Here is a 20,167-nt window from a genome sequence, read left to right on the forward strand (position 1 = left end):
CAAACAAGTTGACCCCCGACTAGGCTGGCAGAGGAGGAGGTAATCAAAAATGTAACTTTGGCCCTGGCCAGTTTGGCTCAGCAGTTAGAGCATCAGCCTGAGGTCTAGCAGTTCCCGCTAAGGGTGTGTACCTCAGTTGCAGTCTGTCCCCGGCCCTGGTTGGTCGTGCGGGTGGCAGCCACTAGATGTGTCTCTTTCGCGTCGACATTTCTCTCCCTCTCTCTTCTTCTCTCTCCCTCCTACTCTATCTGAGCAAAAAATGGAAAAATGTCCTCGGGTGAGGATTAAAAAAAACAACGTAACTTTGATAAAAATAAGACAAACAGTCCGGCTGATGAGGTTCAGTGGTTGAGTATTGACCCATGCACCAAGAGGTGGCCGATTCAATTCCCAGTAAGGACACATGCCCAGGTTGTGGGCCCCATCCCCATTGAGGGGCAGGCAGGAAACAGCCAATAGATGTCCTCTCTCATCGATGTTTCTATCTCTTTCTCCCTCTCATTTCCTCTCTCTGTAAAATCAACAAAGAAAAAAAAATTTAGATTAAAAAAAAAAAGACAAACTAAAGAACAACAGAATTTAATAAATAAAATTTGGGAAAAATATGTTATGTGTAGCTAAAACCTCTTTTATACATACATTCAGGAAATGTAGCACCTATGAACCTTTCTTTTTTTTTTATCCTCACCTGAGCACATTTTTTGATACTTTGTTCAGATAGAGTGGGAGGGAGAAAGAGAGTGAGAAACAACGGCGTGAAAAGGACACATCGAGTGGTTGCCACCCACACGACCCAACCAGGGCCAGGGACAAACTGCAACCAAGGTATGTGCCCTTAGCGGGAACTGAACGCAGGTCTCTCCAGACCGCAGGTCAATGCTGTAACCACTGAGCCAAACTGGCCAGGGCCTACAAACTTTTCTTGAAAAAAATGTATTGGGAGTGAATTACAGATAAGCAACATTAACAATTCAGCGATAGAGGGGAAGACAGATGAAAGGAATGATAGACACTTGCAATCATTTCATTATAAAATTAAGATAAAATAACTTTGGAAATTAAGACAGCAAAACAGCATCAAGTTTCATACACCGTGACAATGTAACAATAATACACCAAAAGAAACACAATCAGAAGATAGTGGAAGAAATGGTAAGAAGAAATATGAGTGTCAATTTCCTTATCTTCCCAGCAGAATGGCTACTGATATCTAAAAATAAACTTGTCATTTACAAACTACCACCTAAAACTTCCAATTACTTATTGTTATTTATAATTGTTTATTTTTCCTTTTTAATTTTTTTTTGGTTGTTGTTAACCCTCTTTGGAGGATTTTTCCATTGATTTTTAGAGAGGGTTGAGGGGGAGAGAGAGAAAACATCTATGTGAGAGAGATAAACAGATTGGTTGCCTTCCACACATGCCCCAACCAGAGCTGGGGATCAAACCTTCAACCCAGGTGCGTGCCCTTGACTGGGAATTAAGCCTGAGACCCTTTGGTACCAAGGGCCAAACTAACCACGGAGCCACACCATTCAGGGCAAAAGTACCTTTAAGGAACTAATGTCTTTGTGGTAAAGGGACACTTATTGGGAGTTTAGCTCACCTTTCAGCTTTACTTGTCTTTTTCTTCTAGGAAATTAAAGTGTTAAATGTAATACCTTTTGTCTGGTCAGTGTGGCTCAGTGGTTGAGCACTGACCCATGCACCAAGAGGTTGTGGGTTCGATTCCCAGTCAGGGTACATGCTCAGGGAGTAAGCCAAATCCCCAGTGGGGGCATGCAGGATGCGGCCAATTACTGTTCTCTTTCATCAATGTTTCTCTCTCTCTCCCTTCTCCCTTCCTCTCTCTCTAAAATCAATAAAGAAAAAAAACTTTAATGCCTTTTAATTTAAAATCACTTATGGAGTATGATACCATTTCTTATCTTTATGCACAGAGAACTGCATGAAATGTTCATCTACTCGATTATTTTCCTGAATAGGAAAATTCTAGTAACTTTTTTTTTCTTTTTTGTTTGTTTTTTTACATTGCCCGAATATTTATAACTATGTAATGCTCAACAATGAACCAAAAAAGGAAACAAGCCTAAAGAGCGATACTCATTTTGTTGTTTTTTACCATTATAGTATCCAGCAGCCAGGTGGTGGTGGGGCCGGGTGGGCATCCAGGCCAGGCTAAGGCACTGACCACACTCAGAGGGGTCTGACACTTGCACAGACCCCACTTGAAGGGTTGCCACACATTGTGCCTGCAGGGACAGAAGAGATGGGACTAGGGTTAGGGATACCTACTCTTTGGAGGACTCAAATTAGTATTCAATCCAGCAGGAGAGGAAGATCTCTGAGTTAGAGACTCTATGGAATCAATGAGGGGGGCTCTAGCAGATGGAGCCTAGGGTAAGGCAGCAGATTCCTGACTCACCTTATAGATGGCGGGCTTCACTGCATCTGTGAGGCAAAAAGAGCAGAACTGATATTCTGGATCCAGAGGACTGAGGTCTTAATCAGCCTTGCTCTTAGATCAGCACCCCGCCCTCTCAATAATGACCTTCCCTTACACTCTTACCTTTCCACCATTAAATGTACAAACCCACCTCTTTCTGCCCCATTTTCTTCTTTCTTCCTATTATGCCTGATAGTATCCTTCTATCAGAATAGCTAATCCCTCCACTCTGCTCTCTTCTCATCAGGTCCCACCTTTTCTAGAATTTTGCTCTTTGGTTACCTGTCCTTTCTCCTGCATTATTCACTTTCTCTCTTCCTACTGGGTCATTCTCATTCACATGTAAACATGCACTACTGTCTCCTATCTAAACCAACCAAACAAAATTCTTCCTTTATCCCCAGCCACTACCTTGTTAAGTGTTCCTCTTCACAGCCAAACTTCCTGAGAGCATTGTCTATCCATTCTGTCTTCACTTCTTCACCTCCCATTCCCTCCTCCACCTGACCACCAAATATGGGCCTTCTCTGGATTCAAACCTAGGTGCCTTTTTCTTTACTCAGTACAGTTGAAAAACAAATAAATTCAACAAATCAGAGCTGCCTTTCCCTGACTCCTCTCCTTGCTCATCTTCAGCTCTATATCCTCTCCCTCTCTTCACAACAAAGAGAAGGTGTTCCTACGTATGTGTGGTGGTGAGAACAGTAGAGGCTGAGGACAAGATTAGGGACAAGAGTACGGCAGGGGAAACTGGCCCCATCTGTCAGCCTTAGCCTTTAGCAGTTCTTTACACAGCCAAGTAACTGTGGCAGCAAGAAGAGACCTGAGAGCACAGAAGAACAGGGAAGAGGGGAGATAAAGGTAATGTGCAAAAGACTGCAAATGTAAGTCTGCAAAAGAGTACTACTTTCAGGCTGCTGAAGAGGTCAAGAGTATAATGTGTGAAGTCAGAATAGGAGGTATGACTGTTTAAGGCTTTGTACTAGAGAGATTAGGCCTAGAGGAATTTCAGGGGAGATAGACAGGCAATACAAAGCTCTGGCCATGGCTACAGCAGCTCCATTCTCCTTGCTGTGCTACTCACCTGGGGGCTGATGTGCCAGCAGGGCCTCAGGATGGGGCAGACTGAACAGCAGCACCTTCCCGTCTGAGCAGGCAAGAGCCAAGAGCCCCAACCGGGGCAGGAGAGGAGCCTAGAGGGTGAGACCAGATCTGTGCTGAGGCTTGCTGCCTTCAGGGGCCTCTCAGAAAACTTCTGAGGTTCTGGTTTCTGAAAATATGATATGGAATTGCTGAAAAAATGCCATCCACCACTCTCCAAACTCCATTCCTCCAACTCTGGGAACACTCAGGGCCTCTTTGTCCTGGCTCTGAGTCCTAGGGCCAATACACAATCAACTGGGAGGTACCTTCCGAGGGGTGCCTGGAAGTTCCCATGCTCCACTGGGGCAGAACTTGAGGTCCCAGATGCAGCCGTGGTCACAAGCAATCCCATAGACAAAGTGAGCCCTGTTGCCAGGGCTGAGGAGAGAAACCATGTGGGGAGAATGGGTAGGAAGAGGGGGCCTAGGGCTGTCAGAGCCTGTGCTCCCCTTATCTCAACCCAATCCAAGCCCTCCCCGCCAACCCCAACCCTGCCCAGCCCCATTCTTCTCTCCTCAACCACCCTCCCACAGCAGTGTCCCAGCCCCACCTCACCAGCTTTCTTGCTGCAAGGTCCCAAGGCCCCAGAGCTGAAGTAGCCCAGGACCCGAATGAAGCTGGCTCAGTGGATGTGTCTCATTCATGTCAGGGCTGGAGAAAAGGGCCACATACTGTGAGGCTGCTGCCCCCTCTGGCACTGGGCACCAATCCAGAGCCCAGAGAGGTCCCCCTGTGAAGAAGGACACATCCCAGCGTTCTGGGTGTGCTGTGATCGAGCTGAATCTAGAGAAAAGTCAAAGATGGGATGAAAACAGAGTTAATAAAAGGTAATAAAAACTTCATAGGATAAATAAACCGTGATACATCCAGATCAATGAAGTATTATTTTGCACTAAAAATAAATGACCTATCAATCCATGAAAAGACATGGAAGAACCACATTAAGTGAAAGAAGCCCATCTTAAAAAACTAGTACTGTACGATTCCAACCATATATATATAAAATATTCTGGAAAAGACAAAATTATGGAGATAAAAGATCAGTGATGGCCTGGCTGGTGCGGTTCACAGGTTGAGTGTCGACCCATGCACCAGGAAGTTGCTGGTTCGATTCCCAGTCAGGGAACATGCCCAGGTTGTGGGCCAACTCCCCAGTGGGGGGCATGCAGGAGGCGGCCAATCAATGTTCTCTCTCATCGATGTTTCTATCTCTCTCTCCCTCTCCCTTCCTCTCTCTCTCAAAACAATAAGGAAAAAAAACCAAAAACAAACAAAGATTAGTAATAGCCAGGGGTTGGGGTGAAAGGGATGAATAGGTGGAGCAGAGGATTTTAGGGCAGTGAAAATATTGTGTGATACTATAAACACATGTCAGCAGATGTTTGTCCAAACCCACAGAATGTATACACCAAGAGTGAACCCTAATGTAAAGGATAGATTTTGAGTGATTATGATATGTCAATGTAGGTTCATCTATTCTGGTGGGAAATGTTGATAGTGGGAGAGGCTATGCATGTGTGGGGGCAGGAGGTATATGAATAATCTGTCTCTTCCTCTCTATTTTCCTGTTAACCTAAAAAAGAAAATAAAAAAAAAAGATAATAAGGACAGAATGGGAGCTCCACTGGGAAGCTAGAATGAACTAGCTTAAATAAGGGCCAGGATAGCAAGAACTGTCTACAGGTGATGACAGTCCTAGCCATTATTTTTATCTTCCTCCTTTCCTTCCCAAAGTCATTCTAGTTCTAGCTCACCTTCAAGGGTGTCAGGCTGTGTATTCTGGTTACTAAAATGTTCTTTCTCGAGCCAGTTTATCTGGGTCTATCTGAGTAGATATGACCTTGTAAACAGGTTTGACCCTCAATCTCCCTAGCTTTCCTCAGTCTGGCCAGCAACAATAAGCACTGCAAATTAGAGGGGACTGATCAGATCTACCCTGGACTCCAACCCTTGGAATCAACTGGATCAGCATCAGGGGAAGAACAGGGCCAATCTGTCTGTCTTCCCTTTCAACATTCATTTTTCCTATTTTTGTCTCCTAAAATCAGAAAAAGAGATGTGACCCCTTCTGATATAATTTTCACCTGTTTATTCGATAAAGTGTGCCATCTTCAGGAAGTCCTTCACGTTGTACAGAAAACAGTGGAGACTTCTCCTCCTGGGGTAGATACGGAGCTGCCTCACTAGGGGAAGGCAAAGGAAACAACAACCTGAATCTGGAAGAGCTTCTCCCATTCCAGGATTCCCGTCATAAATCTAGAGTCCTCTGTCACTCTTCTGTTTTTAGAGCTACCACCCCCCTCCAGGGCTTCAAAGATGTTTCTTCAACTTACAGTTCAGATAACAAGTGCCATTTCCAGGCTAAAGGAATCCATTCTGCAAACTCCCAATATGAATGCTTCTGTTCTCGGCTAGAGGAACAGAAGAAGCATTAATTGAGGAGGAGTTCAATTCCCGAGCAGTGTTGTTCAATACAACTTTCTGTGTTCTGGCCCTGGCTGGTGTGGCTGTTGGCTGGGCGTTGTCCCATGCACCAAAGGGCTGGCTGCCGGTTGGATTCCCACTCAGGGCACGTGCCCAAGTTGTGGGCTCAGTCCCTGGGAGGGGGCGTGTAGGAGTCAGCTAATCAATGTTTCTCTCTCACATCTGTTTCTCTCTCTCTCCCTCTCCCTTCCTCCCTCTCTCTAAAAAAATTAAGTAAGCCCGGCCGCTGTGGCTCCGTGGATTGTGTCATCTCATGGACTGAGAAGTGGTTCAATTCTAGGTCAAGGCACATGCCCGGGTTGTGGGCTCAATCCCCAGTGGGTGGCATACGGGAGGCAGCCAACAGATGTTCCCCTTCCTCTCTCTCTAAAAAAATTTAAAAATAAAAATAAATAAATTGCCCTGGCAGGTTTGGCTCAGCAGTTAGAGCACTGGCCCGCAGACCAAAGGGTCAAGTATTTGATTCCGGTCAAGGGCACATATCTGAGTTGCAGGTTCAATCCCCGGTCCTAGTCAGGGTCATGTGGGAGGCAACTAATCGATACGTCTCTCTCATATCAATATTTCTTTCTCTATCTCTCCCTTCCAATCTATCTAAAAATCAATAGAAAAATATCCTCAGGTGAGGATTAACAACAACAGAAAAAAATCAATTATAAGTAAAACTTTCTGTGATGATGGAAGTGACCAATACATGAGCTGCTACTGGGCACTTGGAACAGGGCTAGCGCAAAGGAGAAACCGAACTTTTAATCTGAAATGACTACATGCAGCTAGTGGCTACCATATTGCACAGCTCAGCTTTAGAGCTCTTGCCTTTGCAGCAGTGCCGTTTATGAATGTCTTCAGTGTTCTGCCCTGTGAGTGCCTTCCCTCTTTCCCACAGCCCCACTTTGAGATCATCCTTTGTACTCCACCCCCACCCTTTCATCCTCAGTCCCCATTCCCCAAGTCTCACAGGTCCTTGGTGAGATGGAGGCATTTCCAAACAGGAGCCATGATGTGATTTGATAAGCCATTGGGAGCCACACCCCGGCAGTGTAGCTTCTGCTTCTAGGGATCAAATGAAAAAAGTGTAAGGGAGATAATTTTATAGGCTGGAGAAAGCCCCCGGGACACAACTTTCCTAGCTTTTACTTCTCTTGGCACCACTTCCTCTCTAACCTTTGCCCTATCAGAATCTTAAAAGATTTGTTTCGACCACTGCAATGCTTTCTTCATGTTCTGCTGCTTCTCCTCCATCAAAACTGCAAAATCCGTTACTTTTTTTAAAAATCATTTTCCTTGACATCTCCAAGCACTGGATTCAGAGGACTCCCATTTACTTCTAGAAACTCCTGCCCTATAAGGAGTAGTCTCTCCTTATTCCTCCCACACTTCTAATATTCCACGGCTGGTTCTCCCTCATCTGATAGATTTGGTCCATGATGCTATTTCCCAGAGATGTTCTGACTTCTCAACCCTCTCTATATGCACTCCTGGTAATTTCATCTAATGTCCCATCATTATACCTGACTATCAAGTTTGACTACTATCATTATCTGTTTACCCAGTTTACATTTTAGTAAACTCAAACATAACTTTTCCTACAAACTCCATACTCATACAGTGCTGCCAAGCAATATTAGAGCCTGAGGCAAAAGGAAAATCAGTAACACAGTTTCTGTCTTCATTTAAAATTTGGTATTTGGGTCATTATAGATTTGTTAAATTAACTTTTATTTTGTAAAATATTATATCAAAATATCACCCTGGCCGGTTTGGCTCAGCGGTTAGAGCGCCGGCCTGCGGTCCAGAGAGACCCAAGTTAGGTTCCCGCTAGGGGCACGTGCCTCGATTGCAGTTTGTCCCCCGGCCTTGGTTGGGTCGTGCAGGAGGCGGCCACTCGATGTGTCCCTTTCACATTGATGTCTCTCTCTCTCTCTTTCCCTCCCACTCTAGCTGAACAAAAAATGGAGGAATGTCCTCAGGTGAGGATAAAAAATATATATATATATATATTTATCTTGACTTCTGAGGGATTTGATGCTCCCTTAAATGTTGCACTTAAGACAAGTTAGGCACTCGAATTCCATATACTATATAACCAGTGACCACATGTCCCCAGAAGGATAGCACAACTCACAGGCACCTCCAACTCAACAAGTCAGAAAGCTCATTACCTGCCCCGCCTTTCTTTGCCCCTCCTGTGTTCCCTACTTTTCCTGTGTTCCTAAGTTTGGTGCACTGAGAGCACCATCTAAGCTGGAAATTCCTTCCTTTCCTTCAACTCGAGTGCTGTTAATTCTCATATTCCTCTTGAATCCGCCCCTGCCCCCTGACCCAGCACCTTCTCTTCCTTTACTGCTTAATTCAGGTCCTCACTATCTCTCACCTAGATCACTGAAGCTGTCTTTTAATTTTCAACTGCAAATTGACCTATTTTCCTAACTGAACACGTTATTTTTCTACTTAAAAACCTTTGTTGTATAGAGTTTCTACTTGGAATGATGAAAATGTCTTTGAAATGAATAGCGATGATAGTTGCACAACACTGCGAATGCACTAAATGCAGTGAACTGTACATTTTTAAATTTTCAGTTATGTATATTTTACCACAATTAAACAAACACCTTTGTTGGCTCCTACCAATCTTAGTTATTTCATCCTCTCTCGTTAAATCTCCCACCACTTTGCATCAGGTTTTATGCTGCAGCCATAATCGATTTCTGGGAAAACCAATCTCTCTGGCAAACTTCCATTTACCTTTCAAGACCTAGCTGAACTATCATTCCTCTGTGCAGCCTGAGCAGTTAAACATCCCTCCCCTTTATGCCTAGAGCATCTTGTTCACTCCTGGTCTAGCACTACCACACTGAACTTTGTGAAGCACTATCACACTGAAGTTACTCACATTTGTGTTTCCTAGCACAGAGTAGATGCTCAATACATGAATGAATAATCATGTTTACTTACACCCTCAGTCCCTGCAATCTCAACTATATTTAAAATTGTCCTTTTTTTCTTTTACCTCTTTTGGCCATCATAGTTACTAGGCCAAAGCTTTCCTTCTGGGCACCCTCTTGATCCCCTAAAAATCCTATTATTTCCTCCATTCACTTTCTTGTCCCCATTCAGGTTACCCCTGAAGTGGATCCTCGTGGGGTGCTTCGGGGCACAGCAGGCTCAGGATCAGATGAGCTCTCACTGGGGGCCTCACTTTCTTCTCCATCTTCAGCCTCAACCTTGAGAACAAAGTCTTCGTCTTGTGCGGTGTCATCCTCCCCCTCTCCTCCACCTTGACAGGTTGATGGTTGCCGGGTTTTCTTTGGTTTGGTGGGACTGCTCACCTTGGGGCTCTCAGGACAGGACACTGGAGCTGGCAGAGCTGTTGAGAGCTCTTCAGCCAGTTCCTGAAGATACAGAAGTGCCCTGTGGGATAGGGCAGAGTCAGAGACCTACTCACAAACACTTAACTAACAGCTCACTTTTCCAGACATTTGGCTGATTCTTATTTCACTGGATCCTCCCAGTGACCCTGTGAAACAGCTATTAATTTCCATTCCCCTTTGATAGATGAGGAAACAAATCCAGGAAAGTTAAATGGCTTGGCCAAAATGATTCAGATAACATACATGGGATCTAAACCAGATCTTCTGACTTGAAGTTCCAAGCACTTTTCACTCTACCACAGTCAAAAATCACTGATGGCAATAGAAAACAATGGAAAGGTATGTATATACTGATATATATTGGGTGGTAAAATTGCAATGAAGACCTAGGAGCAATTGTGAAAAATGTGATAGAATACAAAGTACATGAAGAAACCTCCTATACAAAGTTAGCAACAGATTAAAGTTGCTGTGGTAAAGCCAGAAGATTGCTCGAGTCCCCAGAACCCAGAACTACTCCCACTTCCCTGACGCCACATCACAGCCTTCTCATCTCTCCAACATCTGACCCACCCTGATTCCCTCACCCCAACCCACCTCTACCATGATATGCCCCAATCCTTACACTTGGGCAGCCCTTCGGCGAGGCCGTTGCCCCGGTGGGGTCTCAAAGTCCTCAGGGGGTCTCTTTGGAGGTGGAGACTCTGGCTGATCTAGGCCTTTTGACAACTTCAGCAGTAGCAGCTCTGCCTTGGGCTTTCGGCCTCGTTTCTTAGGCATAGGGGTGGAGAGAGGGTTGGACTGATCTAAGTGACCAGGAACCAAAGGGGCTGATGGAGGATTAGGCTGTTGGGGCCTTTTTGGGCCTTTCCGTGTCCTACCACCTTTCTTCCGGCCAGGCTTTGAGGCCCTAGGCTTTGAGACCTTTGACATCTCTGAAGAAAGATCTGTAGGGAAGAATACGGGTCTATGAGATGGGACCAGAGCACAAACCTCTTTAGAACAAACTACATCATACCCAGGTTTGTAAGACCTTTGAGCTCAATCTGTTCTATTTCATCTTAAGCTAAGCACAGGGAGAGAAAAATGAAAAGACAAGGTACATACCTTGCTGTTCCAGTCTAGAAAGGCTTTCCTGTTCCGGAAGGAGGTTTTTCTCATCAAGAGAATCCTCAAATCCAGACAAAGGGGTAGGCAAAGACATTTGTATGGAAGCCTCTGTACTGGCTGTTTCTGAAGTGGTCTTGACATCAAGTTGGTGTAGCACCTCTTGTCCAGGAGAGTCTGGTACAGTCATGTTCCCCACGGGGCCGGCCTCCCCCAGGGCGACATAGCCGACCCCGTAGGTATCCATTAGCACACGCTAAAATGGCTGCCCCTGCATAGAAAGGTATACAAATGAGAAAAAGGCAAAAGCTATTTGTACTGGCTCAGATACTTCTACTTTCCACCCCTTACTGTCCATCCCGCAACCAGAAATGTAAGCTCCGTGATCACTGATTCATTCAACAACAATTACTAAACATCTTCTATATGTCAAACACTGTTCTAGGAAATGGTAATATGACAATAATCAAGACAGACAGGATCCCTGCCCTCATGAAACACACATGCTAGTGGAGCTGATAATAAACAAATGAATAATAATAAAGCTACTATTTATTAAACACTTGCTATGTGCCAAGCACCGTACTAAGTGCTTTATTTACGTTATTTAATTTAAAGCTAATAACTTTTCTTGTAATGACATTGCAGTGAATGCCTAGAACTAAAATCCACCTTTGGGAATTTAGTCAAGAAACACATTTATTTAAAAATAAGTAAAACAGCCCTGGCTGGTTTGGCTCAGTGGTTAGAGTATCGGCCCTCAGACCAAAGAGTCTCAGGTTTGATTCTGGTCAAGGGCACATACCCAGTTTGTGGTTCGTCCCTGACCCTGATCGGGTTGTATCGGAGGCAACCAGTCAATGTAGCCCTCTCACATCAATGTTGCTCTCTCTCTCCCTCCCTCCCACTCTATCTGAAAATAAAATAGAAAAATATTCTTGGGTGAGGATTAAAAAAAATAATAATAAGTGGAACAATAAATCAGTATTTCTCTCTCTCCCTCCCTCCCTCTCTAAAAATCAATGGGGAAATATCCTCAGGTGAGGATTAACCAAAATAGAAAAGAAAAGCACTCTTTCAAATAAAGGCTCCAGAAAACAGAAAAAAAATTCTAACAAAAGCTTCTATGTTTTCAAAAAACCCAGAGACTGTGAAATTCAAGAAACAAGAGATCAATGTAGAGGTAAACAATGGCAAGGTAAAAAGTAAAAGAAACTGAGTAAAAGAATAAAATTTTATAAATGAAAACCAGAGAAGCAAAATATTGAAACTATACTGCTGAAAAGAAAAAGTGTTATATGAAGGATAGGTTTGAGAAAAACCACATAGGCTGCAAAAAGATAAATATGATTAGTAAGAAGATGATATAGATGGAAAAGAGAAAGTGGGAAGCCAACATGGAAATGAATAATTGATATTCCTAAAGAGAGAAGAAAAACGGGAACAAAAAAAGCCTACAAAAATTTAACAGAAGAAGAAGAAAAAAAAAAACTTTCCTGAAATAAAGGAAGACCTCAGTCTACAGATCCAAAGGGCTTACAGTGTAAAAAGGAAACAAAAATCAATCAAGAATCAAGATCAAGAAATATCTTGGGCCTGGCTGGTTTGGCTCAGTGGTTGGAGCATAGGCCCGCAGACTGATGAGTCGAGGGTTCGATTCCAATTGAGGGCACATGCCTCAGTTGTGGTTCGTCCCTAGCCCTGGTCGGGGAGGCGAGGGAGGCAACCAGTCAATGTATCCCTCTCACATGGATGTTTCTCTTTCTCTCCCTCTCTCCCCCTCCCTATCGCTCTATCTGAAGATAAGTAGAAAAAAAAAATATCCTTGGGTGAGGATTTAAAAAAAGAAATATCTTAGTAAAAATACTAAATTTCTCCTACAAAGGGGGTGGGGGGTGGGGATCGGGTCAGCCTCAGAGTTCTCAGAAACAACTTATTCTCTAAGAGGATCAAGAGAATTCTTTACTTAACTAGGATGTCATTCATGTAAAAGTAACAGGATGACATTCTCAATATGCAAGTTCGTACAAATTTTTTTTTTTTTTTGGTACGTGCCCCTAGCCACTAGGGCTTAGCAGAAACCAAACCCCAGGACTCTATGATCCACAGGCCAATGCTCCAACCACTGAGCAAAACCGACCAGGGCAAGTTCGTAGGAATTTAAAATTGATGCAAACTTAATTTTTTAAAAATCCACTTGAAGATCTACTTTAGCCAATAAAAGATAAATCAATATAAAGAACTTTCTAATGGAGATGTTGTACTATTAAGACTGACAGTAAGGCCCTGGCCAGTTTGGCTCAGTGGTTAGAGCGTCGGCCTGCGGTACAGAGAGACCCGGGTTCGGTTCCCGCTAAGGGCACGTACCTCGGTTGCAGTTTGTCCCCGGCCCTGGTTGGTCGTGCGGGTGGCAGCCACTCGATGTGTCCCTTCACATCGATGTTTCTCTCTCTCTCTTCCTCTCTCTCCCTCCCGCTTTGTCTGAACAAAAAAATGCAAAAATGTCCTCGGGTGAGGATAAAAAAAAAAAAAAAAAAGACTGACGGTAAGCATTTAACACAGTGGCACAGCAATTGAGTTTAAACAACCATAGTAACTACAGCTATAAAATAAACTCTAACTTAAAATTTTTAAATGTCCCACAATGTGAAAATATCAGTACTGTGATTATAGTGGACTAAAACAAAAGAAGCATCCTAAGTTTGTTTCTAAGTTTGGTAAATTAAAAACATACATTTAGAAGTTTAATAGAACTAAAAACAGTATACCATATTGTTCCCAAAATACCCTGTAGGCCATAAAAACCAGAAGGTATTTTTTTTAAAAAGACCACATAATAAAAGATTAAAAATAAGGGACTCAAAAAGCTGAAAGTAAAATGATGAATTAATATATACAGATTCAGGGCAAATGTAAGCAAAAAGACAAAAGGAGTTTTCATGGTAATAGCAAAGTTGAATTCAGGGAGTACTTTATAACAAATAAAATTTCAAATCATATAAAAGGTATAAATATCATTAACTTTTAGACATCAAATACCATAGCATCAAAATACATAAAGTAAAATCTTCAGGAAATACAAGAACTATTTCCTTTCATCATTGGCAGTTCAAGTAGGTAAGGACAAAGAAAATGTGAATAAAATGATTAATTGTTCTCTCTATTGGCCAATGTTCAGTTGCATAGAACAGAATCCTCTCTAGTCAGTTCGAGCTAAAAGGAATTTATTAAAGGGTATTAAATGGTTCACATCAGTGGTTCTCAAAGTGTGGTCCCAGAAATGGCAGCCTCACTATCACTTGAAAATTTGTTAAAATGCAAATTTCCAATCCTACCCTAGACCTACTGAATCAGAAAATCTGGGATGGGGCCAGCACTTGTTATAACAAGCCTTTCAGTAGATTCTCATGCACACTCAAGTTTGAGAATCCCCTGCATAGAAGATTAATGGGAGGGTTGGGAGGAAAACCGGTGTAGGAGCAAGTGCTTGTCAAATTGGGAAGTTGTTTTATAGCTGCTGATTCAAGAACCACATGGCCTCTCCTATGCCATGATGGGGACCCAATTGCTGAATCCATAAGCCCCTGCCACAGCTGATGGCTCCATAAACAAGTTGCCTCTGCAATCAGAATGTGACTGAGTAAATGAGGAAGACCCTTTTCTGGCTCCCAAACCCAGAACCATTCCACTGCCACAATCTGCACCAGTGAAATGCATACCTGCTGGCCTGCCTCTCTCCTCTCTAATCTCTAATCTCAGGTCCAAATTTGAGTTCTTCAAGAGTACATCTGATCAGCAAGACCTAAATCATCTTCAGAATCTTGGGTGGTAAATTTCCAGGAAATGAAACTTCTAGCTTTCTAGGTTCTCAAGTAGAAGTTGCTCATTCTCTCTCACCTCCCTTACCCCAGGGTAGAAAGTGGAATCAGTCTTCTCAGCTACTCTCCAGTACCACTTCTTGACAAATAGTCCTACCCCTCTTGTAAAAACCTTGTTCCTCTGAAGCTTGTAACATTCAACTAAAGTATTGCTAATCACTCTGCTGTCACACCCTGGACCCTGTCATTATATAAAACCTTTTAACCTTCAAAAATCACTAAGACATCCACTATCTGATCACAACCTCCCATCATTACAGCTAGATTGCTCAACTACTAACACTGTTATCTATTCTTCAACCATATCTAGCCACTATTCACTGATCTAATTTCTCCCTATGGCCGCCACCTGAAATCTAGCTTATATTTCTTTATTTTAATCAGACTCTTATTGACATTATGAACTTGTTTTCTTTCTGTCTTTTGTTCCACAGGTCTAGCAAAAATCGAGCCTTAGATGAACCAATTATCGATTTTCTCCACTGTGTGCATTTAAGCTGCTCAAGTACTAGCAATCACACTTTCTCTCTTAGTCACTTCCACACACTCTCTCTTCCAATGTCTGATCCACTGGTTCTCAGCAGATAACTTTGCCTCTGGTTTCTGAAACAAAACCCAAAGTCATTAGATGGGAAAGACTTCTATTTTCTGTCAAGTAGCCTAACCCTCCCTGCATCTAAACTCCTTCCTCATCCACTTTCTAAGTCCACACCTTCCACTAGGGGGTCAAACCTGCAACTCAGGCACGTGCCCTTGATGGGTTGAATCTGCGATCCTTTGGTCCTTGGGCCAATGCTCTAACTGCTGAGCCAAACTGGCCAGGGTGAAACATTCTGTTTAAAAAATATAGTTTTTCATTGACTTTTATTTTAGAGAAAGGGAGAGGCAGAAAGAGAAACACCTATGTGACAGCAGAACATCAATGGGCTGCCTCCTGCACACCCCCTCCTGGGGATTGAGCTTGAAACCTTTTGATGAACAGTATGATGCTTACCAACTAAGCCACACAAGCCAGGGTTTGAAAACTTCCAGATTTTTAAAAAATGTTCCTCAGTTTTTTACAATTGTCTCACTCACATAACATTGAGTGTCATCCCATGTACCAGGTCTTCCCTGCCCAGGTTTCAGGCTCAATCCCCAGTGAGGGGCATGCAGGAGGCAGCCAATAGATGTTTCTCTCTCATCGATGTTTCCTTTGTCTTTTCTTTTTTTATAAATGTTTTTTATTTTTTTGTAGTGATTTTAGAGGGAGTGAGAGAGAGAAACATCAGTTGGCCACCTCCTACAGGCCCCTCACTGGAGATTGGGCCCACAAACTGGAGATTGGGCCCACAACCTGGGCATGTGCCCTGACCAGGAACCAAACTGGCAACCTCTTGGTGTATGGGTTGATGCTCAACCACTGAGCCACACCAGCCAGGCTCATCGATGTTTCTATCTCTCCCTCCCTCTCTCTGAAATCAATAAAAACATATTTAAAAAAAATTTTTTTTCCTGTATCAGTACGCATATTTACGTCATTCTTCTTGGTTACTGTATGGTGTTCTATAGAATTATAGTTTATTTAGATATTTCCCATTTAAGGAAAATTGGATTATAATACTATTACAATCAATACTGCAATGCATATTCTAGTACAGATCTCTTCATTAATGAGAAAGTATTTTTCTAAAACAAGCCATCTGAAGTGGGATTCTGTATTGGGTTGCATATTTTAAAATTTAACAGATACTGCCAAACAATTCACCAAAACAAAAACCAACTTACATTCCCACTAACTATACAGTCATTTTACCATACCCTTGCCAATCTTTAATTTTTGCCAATCTGATGGGTGGAAGAATTCCTCCTGATTTTATTTTCATTGACCTGATAATAATTGAAGTTAATTTATTTTTATATGTTGGATATCTATATGTCTTTTATGAACTGCCTGTATATACAATTTGCCCATATTTCTATAGGGCAAATTGAGCTTTTCCTTATTAATCATTATTTATGTTGCAAATATTTCCTTTGTGTCTTTTAACTTTGTTTATAATGTTCTTCCTAAACTGAAGTTAAATTTTATGAGTTAAATTTCTCAATCTTCTCCTTATGGCTTCTGTTTACTTTGTTCCTTTATTTTTATTATCGATTTTAGAAAGAGAGGAAGGGAGAAGAGAGAAACATCGATGTGAGAGAACATGGACTGGCCGCCTTCTGCATGCCCCACACTGGGAATCAGGCCCACAACCTGCACATGTGCCCTGATCAAGAATTGAATCGGTGACCTTTTGGTGCATGGGTCAACGCTCAATCACTGAGACACACGGGCCGAACTGCTTTGTGTCTTAAAAAGGCATTTTTCTACCCCACTGACATAAACATATCCTATTTTATTTTCTCCTAATACTTTTTTTCTAAATTTGAATCTTACATGTAGCTCTTTAGTCCGTCTCGAATTTTCTTTTTTTTCCCCTCCAATTTTTATTATTTTTCTTACAGATGTTTCTCCCTCCCCATCCCCTTAAGTATTGCTGTCTATGTCCATTGGTTATGCATACATGCATGTAAGTTCTCTGGTTCATCTCATCCATTCCCCTCGCCCACCTACTCCGCCATCTGGAATTTTCTTATGATAAGAGGTATGGGTATTGCCCTGGCCAGTGTGGCTCAGTTGGTTGGGCATCGTCCCGTGCACCAAAAGTTGCCAGTTGCAATTACCGGTCAGGGCACATGCCCGCATTATGGGTTAAACACCCAGTAGTGGGTGTGCAGGAGGCAGCCAATCAAGGTTTTGCTCTCACATCAATATTTCTCTCTCTCTCTCTAAAAAAATATCTATTAAAATATTTTTTTTAGCCCGGCCGGTATGGCTCAGCAGTTGAGTGTCGACCCATGCACTAAAAGGTCGCCGGTTTAATTCCCGGTCAGGGCACATGCCCAGGTTGTGGGCCTGATCCCCAGGGGGCATGTAGGAGGCAGCCAATCAATGTTCTCTCTCATTGATGTTTCTATTTCTCTCTTTCTGTCCCTCTCTAAAATCAATAAAGAAAAAATACTAAAAATATATATATTTTAAAAAAGACATAGGTATTTACTTACTTCATATCTATCATCCCTAAAAGTTTCATAAGATAGGAATCTTGCCTATCTGATTCACAAATGCATCCACGTGATAAATGTAATAATCTTCATTGATTGTATAGCTAACTTCTCAAGGTACAAAAATCCCTTTTAAAGATTCATTCCTTATAGAAGGTAGCAACAGAGCATGGTGGTTAATTTCCATTCATGATTTCACAAGTAAATTTGGACACTAGTAAAGGAAGAGCTGTTTAGTAAATACGTACTAGAATTTATAAAATTTTACATTTGCACCCCAACTTGTCTGGTTCCCAAGATACTCCAGGCTGCCTGTCTGACCTCCTCAATCAAAGAAAATAATTAGATAATACTGTTGCTCAAATATAGAATTACTTTAAACTCACTGTTTGGTCTAACATACTATTTCCCAAAGTGCTCCTATGCTACAACTGGTGGTATGCAAAACAATTTTAGTGGTATAAAAATGAACAATGGCCTGGCCAGTGTGGCTCAGTGGTTGAGCGTCGACCCATGCACCAAGAGGTCACCGGTTCAGTTCCTGGTCAGGGCACATGCCCAGGTTGTGGGCCAGATCTCCAGTGGGGAACATGCAGGAGGCAGCCAATCAATGTTCTCTCTCATCGATGTTTCTATCTCTCTCCCTCTCAACTACTCTCTCTCGAAAAAAAAAATCAATAAAGAAAAAAAATTGTTTAATAAAATATAAATGAACAATGTTATTTGACCAATTGTATTTTTATTTTAACTTGTAGAAAATACTTTAACAAGTCCATGAAACATCATGGGTTCATCCATATTGCTTAAGTCGAGACTAAAACACTTACACTTTAAAAATAAATCCATTTAAAGAAAACTATTAAGAAAATAATATTGTTGATTTAAAAAAAAAGTGATAATGGCACAAGAATGACTTAAGTCTGTGTAACCATATGCCGCTGGGTCCAAGAGGCTTGGCCATACCCTACACTACTCTAACCAAGTGCTGGCTGGGGTTGAAGTCGTCATCTCTGCCTTCCCCAGCCAACTTGCCACGAGAGAAAAGGGCTAGACAGGGAAACGTAACTGGCCCTTGACTGCACCAATGAGGTTGCAGCGCGCGGGGCACAACCCCCAGGGTTAGAAGAGCCTCAGCGAGGAAAAGGCTGAGACACAGCAAAATGAGATTGGCCCACAACTACTATAGGGAGGACCACCTGCCCTCCCTCAGTCCTGGGCGTGAGCGCAGCTTTTACCACTAGCCCGTGCCTGAGGCCAGACCTGAGTTTTCTAAGGTTGAGGACTACTGTAGGTTCTCACAGTCGAGGGAGGTAATGTAAGTAGTGCCGAGGCCGGGACACAGGATGCTGTGTTACGGACACCGCGTGGGGTAAGACGGCAAGACAGTGGTTAGCAGAGATGGGGGATGCACTCTAGCCAATGTGGGGAAGAAAGTAGGAAGCATAATGGTTTCTATGGCGGCTGAAGGTTGCGATGCTGTGCAGAGTGGGACTAGCGGAGCCAATATTTTGGCGCTACTGAAAAAGGAGGAGGAGTAATCGTGGGGCCCCCCGCACACCCCACGGCTGTACACTCACCCTCACCAAAGTCCTTCCGGAAGTCCAAGTTCGAAGATGGCGCCGCCCGTCTGGTCGCGGTTTTATGACGCAATCCGGTAGCTACTCTTCATTGATGCCCCACCCCGACCGCCGACGCCAGTTCACAAGGGAAACACGAAACACGTGAGTTTGGTCGGGAGTTTGTGCCCGAAGAGTTTTCTGGTACACTATGTATTCCACAATGCAATGCGGCAAGCGTTCCCGAGCCTTTTCTGAGCACGCGAAGCTCCTGGGCTTTAGCTGGGCAGAGGACGCTGCATGGCCTTATGGGAATTGCAGTGTCAAGAAGGTAAGATTGACGCTTGCGCGGTGATGGTCGCCGCGCCCCCTTGGGTTCCCACGCAGCCTCTACGCGATACTCGAGTGTGCTGTTTTTTTTTTTCCCGAGCGCCGAGTCCAGGATTTTTTTATTCGACTACCGAGCCTGTGGCAGGCAGGGCTAGGCCGGATGTGAGTCCTTTACCTGCAAGCCTGGCGCCGTTTGAGCCGAACATGGAGACTGGGAGACAAAGGAATCCTGCCTCCTCCGCGGGGCTTCCCTTCCAACCCCCACCCTCCCGTAGATCCAACCACTAGTGAAGTCAAGGATGAATACGAGACAGAAACGCAGTGAAAGGGGACTTGGGAAAAGGACAGGAAAAGGGAAGGAGCAGGAGTAGAAAAACCTGACGTGGGCATCGTACACACGAGTGAGACTCTAGGAGGTGGTATGCGGGTGAAGAAAGATGTAACAAATTCTGCCCATTCTTGAAGCACTTAGAGCCTTATAAACTTCACGCGTCTCACAAGCCAAATGGGAGAGTTCAGAATGTATAAATATGTGGAAGGGATGTGGTAAAACCTTTCCCTTCCTAAGTAATCTCACCTATTAACCCCCCTCGCTTACACAAAATATTTAAGGAAAGCATGGGAAGAGCTAGTTCAGATTTTTTTTTATCCTCACCGGAGGACATTTTCCCATTTTTTGTTCAGATAGAGTGGGCGGGAGAGGGAGAGAGAGAAACATAGACATGAAGGGTTCAGATGGAGTGGCTGCCACCCGGACAACCCAAC

At 43.2% G+C, this 20,167-nt stretch overlaps 1 protein-coding gene across 1 annotated transcript in view; it reads right to left on the reverse strand.

Annotated features, from left to right (window-relative positions):
* The window catches only part of GTF3C2 (general transcription factor IIIC subunit 2), a 23,552-nt gene extending 4,199 nt beyond the window's left edge, over positions 1-19,353 (reverse strand). Inside the window, exons 1-12 of the mRNA XM_036262293.1 lie at positions 19,094-19,353; positions 10,552-10,822; positions 10,070-10,391; positions 9,196-9,484; positions 7,032-7,126; positions 5,923-6,000; positions 5,674-5,772; positions 4,145-4,372; positions 3,856-3,967; positions 3,531-3,639; positions 2,426-2,451; positions 2,123-2,252 (exon numbers count right to left, since the gene is read on the reverse strand). Coding sequence (XP_036118186.1) covers positions 2,123-2,252; positions 2,426-2,451; positions 3,531-3,639; positions 3,856-3,967; positions 4,145-4,372; positions 5,674-5,772; positions 5,923-6,000; positions 7,032-7,126; positions 9,196-9,484; positions 10,070-10,391; positions 10,552-10,798 — 1,735 coding nt within the window. The 5' untranslated portion in view covers positions 10,799-10,822; positions 19,094-19,353. The remainder of the gene's footprint in view (positions 1-2,122; positions 2,253-2,425; positions 2,452-3,530; positions 3,640-3,855; positions 3,968-4,144; positions 4,373-5,673; positions 5,773-5,922; positions 6,001-7,031; positions 7,127-9,195; positions 9,485-10,069; positions 10,392-10,551; positions 10,823-19,093) is intronic.
* Positions 19,354-20,167: the final 814 nt, after the last annotated feature.

The sequence above is a fragment of the Molossus molossus genome, unplaced genomic scaffold, assembly GCF_014108415.1.
Source record: "Molossus molossus isolate mMolMol1 unplaced genomic scaffold, mMolMol1.p scaffold_m16_p_15, whole genome shotgun sequence".
Lineage (NCBI taxonomy): Eukaryota > Metazoa > Chordata > Mammalia > Chiroptera > Molossidae > Molossus > Molossus molossus.